Below are 8,703 nucleotides of genomic sequence, written 5' to 3'. Positions count from 1 at the left end.
GCAGAGTTTAGCTCCAACCCCAATTAGACACACCTGAACCAGCTAATCAAGCTCTTATAGGCATATTAGAAACTTCCCAGCAGGTGTGTTAAGGCAAGTTGGAGCTAAACTCTGCAGGACACCGGGCCTCCAGGACCAAGTTTGGGCACCTGAATGGCCAATGATATTAACTTTTAACCAAGACAGCTCCAGAACATCACTGGTCCAAACATGGCAGAAGAGAACCTTTTAACCCAGATTCACAGTGAACACCATGGTCTGATTTGCTATCACCTGCAAATCAGAACGTTCTCATTAAGTCACAATCAATTTCCATTAGCGCTCTACTAAAGACAAAAAAGCTGTCTATGCACGCAAGCACACATCTGGTTGTGTTCTGTACTACAGAGCCGCTCTACAGTGCAGTACTTAAGAGATTGGCATCACACCCAGTGCACTATTGGGTGTCACAACAGGGAATGGCTGTACAAATAGTACATCTACTGTTCCAGCAGTACAAAGGCAGCAATTAACTGGCAATCTGATCCAATCCTTTTTTCCAGGAGAGGACAGTCGGGACACAGTACACCGTATTTGCACTCAATACCGGACATTAAGAACTCCTCAATACAATTAGATTCAACAAAATAATGAAGTATGCTGTTATGACTTATAATGCACTATATAATGAATGAAAATGAGGCACTAAAGTAAGGTAAAAAATCATCTGAATTTAAAAAAAAAAAAGTGTGTGATTACACATTTGGATATTTATTTCACCGGCATTACTTGTAAAATGACCCTGATATAGGCTATCTGACAACAAATCTGGCACAGTTAAAGTAATCTGTAATCTGAGAACATACAGAAAAAATACTTCAGTGGTTAAATTCATTGAATGAATGTGAACTACACCACTACTTTTGTAGTTATGCTCTTTGCTCCTTTAAACTGAGTAGGTGCAGTCTAATTAAGTGGTTGTATGAATCTGACAACATGTGCTCTATTTCGGATTTCAAACACTCAAACTGAAAATCATTTATTGCTTTTCTATAGTATTAAGCCTCAAATGTTAACTATACATTAGGGCTGGACAATAATTCAATATCAATATGTATCGCGATATAATTTTTTTCAATAACGGTGATATGATTTTTAAACACATTTCCGATATTTCGATATACATTACCATTGATTATTTGCTGATTATCAATATTTAAAACAGTTGAGTACAAGATCCAAAGATCAGCATTTATCTGAAATAAAAAGCTTTTGTAACATTATACACTATTCCATTCAGTATAATTTTTATTATTTTTTGGGGAAAGAAATTATAGAAATTATACTTTTATTTAGCAAGGATGCTTAAAATTGATCAAAAGTGATGATAAAGGCATTTATAATGTTACAAAAGATTTCTATTTCAGATAAATAGTGTTCATATCGATATTGGAATTATATCGTATCGACCGAAATTTTGGCCATATCGTCCAGCCCTAATATACATTGGATTGGTTTCTTCTTTAAAAAATAATTTTAAAAAAGTAAAAATATGCATGGTATAATAATGTTATACTAAAACTAAAATTAAAACAATGGAAAAACCCTTAAGATAACTTAAGAAAAAATTAAAACAATGGAAAAACCCTTAAGATAACTTAAGAAAAAACAAGCACTCAGAATAACATAAATGGACGATGAATTACAGCTTTGAACAATTAAATAATTGTGGCATCCATAATTGTAATTTGATTAACTGTGCAGCCCTACATTTTACTGTATTATAACTTTGCACAATCACATGTTTATTTTTTCCTAAACATTTAGTTTAATTTATTTCTTCTGACCACAACCGACCTGCAGCCATGTTTGTGTCGTGACCCATAAGTTAAGAACCACTGTTGTAGAGTTTATAATTTCAGTTCAACAAGCTTCTCATTTTGAGCTTCCTGATGCTATTTTGTTGTTCCAGAATAAAACCAGCCTGCAACTTGCTGGAATTTCTCCCTGCCGTCCTTTCAAATTCTTTCAAACAACTTGCAATTGCAGTAATAATCATCTGACACCGTGTGACCAAGATCCCTTTTGATACTTTGCGGAACAGAAGAAAACACCTAAAGAAACCAGATGGAGTAGAAATGGTTTGATGACTATGCAAGGCACGACAACCTCTGCTGATCTCGTTTTCCAGCAAGTGAGTCAGAGCTGTGCCAGGCCCTGACGTGTGAAATGATTCATCCGTCGATTTCATTTGCTCTACTTGTGTTAATGTAGGTGGACGACTGCACCCCATCATCCTAGAGAATGATGCCGGCAATTGTAAAAAGAAAAATTCACACGTCTTTCCTTGAGTATTTGTACATGTATGACATATAATATATACAATAACATCTTTCCTTGAGTATTTGTACATGTATGACATATAATATATACAATAACATCTTTCCTTGAGTATTTGTACATGTATGACATATAATATATACAATAAAGTGTAGACATGTTACTTTTACTGCACTGCATGATCTCATTTTATGACGTTTTCCATTTGCACCAGTTCACAACGCTAGAATCATTCAGCACATCTGACATCTGCAGATCTCTTTTTTGAGAAATGCTATACATATGTACTAATATGACAAGTAAACTGGAGTGAGATAAATGGCATGCATGAACTAATTCAAGTACTTGGCTGATTATGATGTGAAAAGTTAAGGTGAAATGTTGAATCTGGCAAAAGCTTTCCAATTATTTTCAATCATTTTCCCAAAACTACTTCATTAGCATCCCTAACCAAGCACAATTTTACAGAAAATTTAGTTGATTGCTTGGTTTCTGTTAGAGTAGCCCCGCCCACTGAGAAATCTCATTGGTCCAAAATTGCATCCTGCATAACTTGATTGGCTGTTGTTGTGCTATGTTTTTTTTTTTTTTGCTTTCATGACAGACATTATTTCACACTAGATCCAAATGCAATCAAAGACAGTGACAGCATTTGAAAAACAGTATGTGAGCAGAGTAGTGTGTCCGAATTGACAGTATTCATAAAAACAGTAGGCAAAAAGTCCTACTGACCTACTATTTCTGGAAAGATTCTGAATGTACATCCAATGGACACTATACTATCCCACGAGGCCAAGTGGAAAGGAGTTGTGAATGGCAATGAAGAGACGCAACCGATTCTGGCAGTGACAACATGACAAATGTACTATGTGTTGTACTACTACCACATTAATACTGTATAGAACATACTTTTTTAACAGTCGCTTATTCAAAAGAAGTACCAACTGCAGCCAGTATGTATGATCATGTAACCTGATTGACAATGCTGTTTCCGTTTAGGGTGGATACTGATTGTGAATCGCCCAAATGGAAGGACTATGATTTCAATGCTGTTTCAGTGGCATCATTTTAGAAAGGCAAACCAGATGAGCAAAGGGGAAAAGAACATCGTAAAGAGGAAGTATCGAGCATAGAACAAGTTGTGGCCATTAGACCAATGTCTACCTTCTCACATATGACTCCAAAAAGCAGAAGAGCTATATAAGATACTTTCAAAGTAGATGAAGACCACAGCTTCCTTATTTGGGCTTGAGAGGGCAAGAAGACGACACAGACAGACAGCTCTTATCTTCTTCTACTTTCATGTTGAAGTTCTGGTAGATGCCATTTAGGGTAACTAAGCGGAACAAAAAAAGACAGGAAACTACGCCTAATTAAATTTAGATTCAAGCATTCGTGAGAGAGCAATGTACCAGAATAAGTGTGTGAATGTGAAGACAGTCCTGGGTGAGTGGGAAAAAGTTTTCCTACTATCTGTGGACTCTCCCTACATCTGCCACATCGGCGGCCAGGAATCTGACCCCGAAAAACACTCGCATGACATCTGCTCCTGTGAGCTGTTCTGGAAGTTTTTTCTAGAACACATTCTCAGCTTACTGCCATCCTTCAGTCTACTATCATCTGACTCAATTATGTCAATTTGATTTAAGTGGAATCACATACAATGAATGGCCAGTGGGTTATTAGTGGTGCTTGCTCTTGCCATTGCTGATAATTTAGCCCTTAACCCTGCAGACAGCTCAAACTTTCCAAAGCAACTTATACCTGGTAGATGATTAAATGTGCCAAAAAACTAAATAAGTTTACATTAAAAATGGGACCTGAGCAATGTGAAGAGAATTTAGAGACTATAGTTTGCCCAAAGTGGTGTGAAATGAAAATTCACCCTATCTATTTTTTTTAGCACAGGTTATTGATCTTCTTGTCACCAATTCAGCAGTGCATGTATTTTTACATAATTCTTAATCAAAATGTCACAACTTGATCTTCCAGTGAAACAACAGACTTCTCTTTGTTGATTGTAACCACTTACAGCTCCCTAGTAGCATGGCAGTTAGTTGCACAGGCAAGTATCACTGATATTTTCTTCATAAAATAAATCAAAAATCATCCCCCCCCTAATAATTTTCTTTATTAAAGATGCATGGTAAACCATAGTTACTAAAGTTACTGTAAAACTATTCTTTATTGGTGTGGAATCTTTTGTCAGTTTCATTTATTTTTGTTGAGGTAGTAATTTTGCTGTAGCTAACTATGGTATTTTTGGCAAAAACTACAGTTACCATAGAACATTTCTGAAAGTAGTCTACAATTAATCCTTTTTGATACTTTTCTGGCACTGTTGAAGCTTGAAAGCCTTAGTTCCTATTCACTAAAAATGCAGTCACCACAATTTTTCAAATATTCTCCTTTTGTGTTTCTGCAGAAAAAAAGTCATGTGCGTTTGGAACAATATCAAGGGGAGTTAATGATGACAGCATTTTCATTTTTGGGTGAACTGTCCCTTTAATTCCTAGAAGACTGTATAAAAAATATTTTACAAAAGAATCTGTAAAGTTTAAGACCAGATACCTGATGGTATATACTGCATGTTGTAGAACTACATTTAACCCCTCAAGCTAGGATCTTCAGACTGCTATGTAAATATGGGGATTGGAAATACACCATTTTGGCATTCATCTATTAGGAAACATGATACCAAAACAACAACATCGGATCATTAAAATCTGTTGTCTGTCTAGACAGCTGGAGAGAAACATCTAGACGACAGCATGATGAAACCTCAGTCTGTTAAGCACTAAAAGGGTCAATCCTCCCTCTGAGCTGTGAGCCAGAGCCCATATGCTGCCTCGGCATTGTTTGATCTGATGCTGAGCACAGCAAACAGTCTTCTGCGTGACCATGACTCAACCTCAATCCTGCTTTTCCTTCCCTTCGTCCTCCCACACTGCAGTAAATCAGCCTCTCTCCTGAATAAAGGCCCTTTATTTTCCTATTCCTTAATGCTTACTGAACTTGTTTAACCTCTCTTTAAACCTTCACTTCATCCAGAAGTGAAGGGAACCACAATGTCAGGCACATGCTTGACAGTATGTGTTGCATTGGACTTGGAAATGTCCGCCAAGTGAATGTTTACATGTTTATCTCATCATGTTTGGCCTTTCAGCACATCCGGCTCTAATTCCAGAACAATGTCTGCAATTGAATAAAGGTGTTAACACTGTAAGACACAGCTCTGTGTACCACAGCAAGCCTGACCTGAGCAGAGCAGGATAATAAAGGGATAGTTTATTTATTGAGTTTTTTTGTCGAAAGTCCAAACTGCAGTTTTTTTCATACAATGAAGAAGAATAATGAGTTGTATGGACTACTTTTATGTTTTATGAAGCTTTTTTTTGTCCTTTTTGGAGATTGACAGTTCCTGTTTGCCATCTACTTTCATTCTCATAAACTTCTCCTTTCCAATGAAGAAAAAGTCATGTGGGTTTTGAAAGGCACGACATGAGTAAATGATGACAGAATTTTTATTTTTGGCTTAACTACATGTCTTCTGAATTTTAATACATGTTTATCTGCATTGGAAGTGTACCCTTATATTGCAGTGTGGATTGTGCTTTCTTTTACTTTGTATAGTTTTGTTATGGTTTTCAAAGATGAGGGAATGTCACATATCCCATCTATGCCTTTACGCAACTGGAACACATTTCATACTTTTTCACACTGAAAGCAGTACTGAATATCATTGTAAGCATGTTACACAAGTAGCATCTCATCAATCAAATGAAGATGTGGAGAAAAGCATTAAGAGAAAAAAAGGTTTGTCCAAAACTAACCTCTCTTTCAGAAATGTAGAGTTGCTGTCCTTTCAGTATAACGAATCTGCTTTTCCAAATTTCCCTGAAAATTCCTTTGCCACAGAACTTGCGAATCCAGCCAGTTTTGTCGGGCTGCATGGGCTGTTGATTGGCGTCCTGAGGGCCCTGAGAAAACAAGAGACATGCCAGTGGGACCACAGGTTTCCAGTTGGTTATGATCTAATTGTCTGTGTTTCAAAGCCTAAACAGCATTTCTAGGCCTTCGTAGGTCTATGATGTGCAATATGCTGTCTAGGAAGGCAGTTCACTAGGTTTTGAGACACAATCGTAGAATGGGGGAGACTTTCTTAAAGACCATGTCTTTGTCATGTAGATCATATCACATTCCTGACACTTGCGCACTTTTCTCGCACAGCACATGCACATACACACGCCAGTGTTTCCTCAACATTGGGATCTTGCAGTCTGAATTGAGTGTGATGAGAAAAGGCTGTGTACATGCAAAATAATGGCAAGAAACAAAATTCTATTATGCTGATCTCACAGACAAGAGTGAACAATATAGTTTGTTATTCAGAAAAAGACTTTCCTCAGTTATTTATGCATGTAATCAGAATATTCTGTATGAAACATGCCAATTCTTCGCCTGCCAGTCTAGACAGGAAATATTGGGAGTGCCATTTATTATGCCTTTTATTCATTTTGGACAGTAATTTAATCAGCTCATTAATACTGCATGTTAAGTGTTCAGTTTGTAGTCCCAGAAGATAAATAGAATTTTTCATGCCTTCCCTTAAGAGTTTCCTTTTGGGTTTTTAGAATTTATGTTTTAGATGTATTAATCATTAATATTTGTTAGTAAATGTGTACATGAAATTATAGTCTGAATTAAAAGAATTTTTAAAAATTCTGTTTAATATAGTCATATGCCAGCAGTCTTATTCAGTTTTCTAGAAACTGTAATACTGGCTTCTGGTTATAGCATTCAGGTTCTGTTTATTTTTAATGTAATATTAAAATAAATCAGGGCAAACCTTTTCAGTTGTACCTTGACGTTACTCGCGTGATTAAAATAAAGTCAACATTACTCCTTTCATTATTTTGAGCCTAGTCAACTTCCAAAAAAGGCGTGCGAAATAATATCATGTCGACTTATAAATTTACAGCTAGAATAAAATAATTATAATGCGTGTTCTGCATTGGTGCATTGAAAATGTTGTTAAAGAGTGTTTTAGTAAACTGAAGTGTACTTGCTGCAGTGTTTCATACTAGTGCACAAAGGCTCGCGGCGCACCTCACTGACAATAGAGTGGACTCGATGTCTTACCCGCTTTGTTGAACTGTTCTTCTTCATGACTCAATAAAACGGGTCTTCCCGACTCTCCCTCCGTTAAATCCAGATCCTTTCGTACCACAATGTGTTGTCTACAACGAAACAAAATCCTGGAGTGAAACGCTACACTCAAAGAAAGCTCGGTGTTGAATGAGGCGCTCCCCCGTTTGTTTCTTACGCCTCCTCTTGTCTATTTACTTCCATTCAGTGTCCTCCAGATCCGCGCAGATTATCATCCAATGGTTTTTTCTTTGTGGTCACGCACACAGATCTGAGAAATGTGCTTTCTAGAGCAGCAGATAAGTCTGTGCTGGTGCCATCATCATCACCATTATCGTGTCGTATGGGTTGATCTCCTGCCCTCATGTGTGTCTCTTGTGGAGTTCTGTGTGAGCTGGAGAACTTAAGGCTGTGTGGTCCCTCTCTTTGTCCTCCACAGCTCCACCTATGGACACCACAATGATGTCACTGGAAAGGCAGGGGGGGACTTGCTGTACTGAAAGGAATGTTGCAGTATTTTGCTATCATTTTACATTGTGTAACAGTATTTGCCTGTATTATTAGCTAAAATATTATATATAGCATTATATGATCAAAAAATATGAATAATGTGCAATTAAAAATTAATTACACTAAGTACATGTAGTTAATCAACAGTGTTAAAAATTAACCTTTTTATTAAGGATCAATATTTGCCCCCTGGATTTAATTGACATAACATGGACAAAACACTGTGGTTCATGATTAAAATAAATTCTCACAGTAGGGTTGGTACACAGCAACACTGTATATTTTGATGTATGAACTGCTAGTTTTCAAGCTAGTTTTCTACTGTTTTCAGATATATTTATTTAGCAGTATCATTTAGTAGTCTACATACTGCTGTAAAATATAAATGAACTAGTTTTATAAGTCAAATACTATTTAATATGACTGAATCAACTTTACTGTATTCGGTTTAACTTGCCAGAAGTCATTTTTAATGTCAGGTGAGATAGAAAAAGCCTCTGAAGGTAACAACTGCACAATTTCTGAACTAAGCATGAACAATACTTCTACAGCATTTATTAATCTTAGTTAATGTTAATTTCAACATTTACTAATGCATTATTAAAATCAAAAGTCGTGCTTGTTAACATTAGTTAATGCACTGTGAATGAACATGAACTAACAATGAACAACTGTATTTTCATGAACTAACATTAACAAAGTTTAATAAAATACCGTAATAAATGT

The 8,703-nt window shown here is 36.3% G+C and overlaps 1 protein-coding gene and 1 long non-coding RNA gene across 3 annotated transcripts in view; one reads left to right on the top strand and one right to left on the bottom strand.

Annotated features, from left to right (window-relative positions):
• Nucleotides 1–2,314, top strand: part of LOC107755887 (uncharacterized) — an 18,579-nt gene extending 16,265 nt beyond the window's left edge. The window contains exons 2-3 of the long non-coding RNA XR_001641742.1: nucleotides 1,952–2,173; nucleotides 2,254–2,314. This is a non-coding gene — a long non-coding RNA (uncharacterized LOC107755887). The remainder of the gene's footprint in view (nucleotides 1–1,951; nucleotides 2,174–2,253) is intronic.
• LOC107755867 (pleckstrin homology domain-containing family O member 1-like) overlaps nucleotides 1–7,875 on the bottom strand; it is a 17,866-nt gene extending 9,991 nt beyond the window's left edge. The window contains exons 1-2 of one of the 2 annotated variants that reach the window (XM_016572822.1): nucleotides 7,462–7,875; nucleotides 6,153–6,299 (exon numbers count right to left, since the gene is read on the bottom strand). In XM_016572822.1, the coding sequence (XP_016428308.1) occupies nucleotides 6,153–6,299; nucleotides 7,462–7,488 (174 nt within the window). In that variant the 5' untranslated portion in view covers nucleotides 7,489–7,875. The remainder of the gene's footprint in view (nucleotides 1–6,152; nucleotides 6,300–7,461) is intronic. The other variant, XM_016572829.1, reaches the window with a different exon arrangement.
• Nucleotides 7,876–8,703: the final 828 nt, after the last annotated feature.

The sequence above is a fragment of the Sinocyclocheilus rhinocerous genome, unplaced genomic scaffold (assembly GCF_001515625.1).
Source record: "Sinocyclocheilus rhinocerous isolate Xijiao unplaced genomic scaffold, SAMN03320098_v1.1 scaffold11, whole genome shotgun sequence".
Lineage (NCBI taxonomy): Eukaryota > Metazoa > Chordata > Actinopteri > Cypriniformes > Cyprinidae > Sinocyclocheilus > Sinocyclocheilus rhinocerous.
Note: the sequence above shows the minus strand (reverse complement) of the source record. Positions and strands in the feature narration are given on the sequence as shown.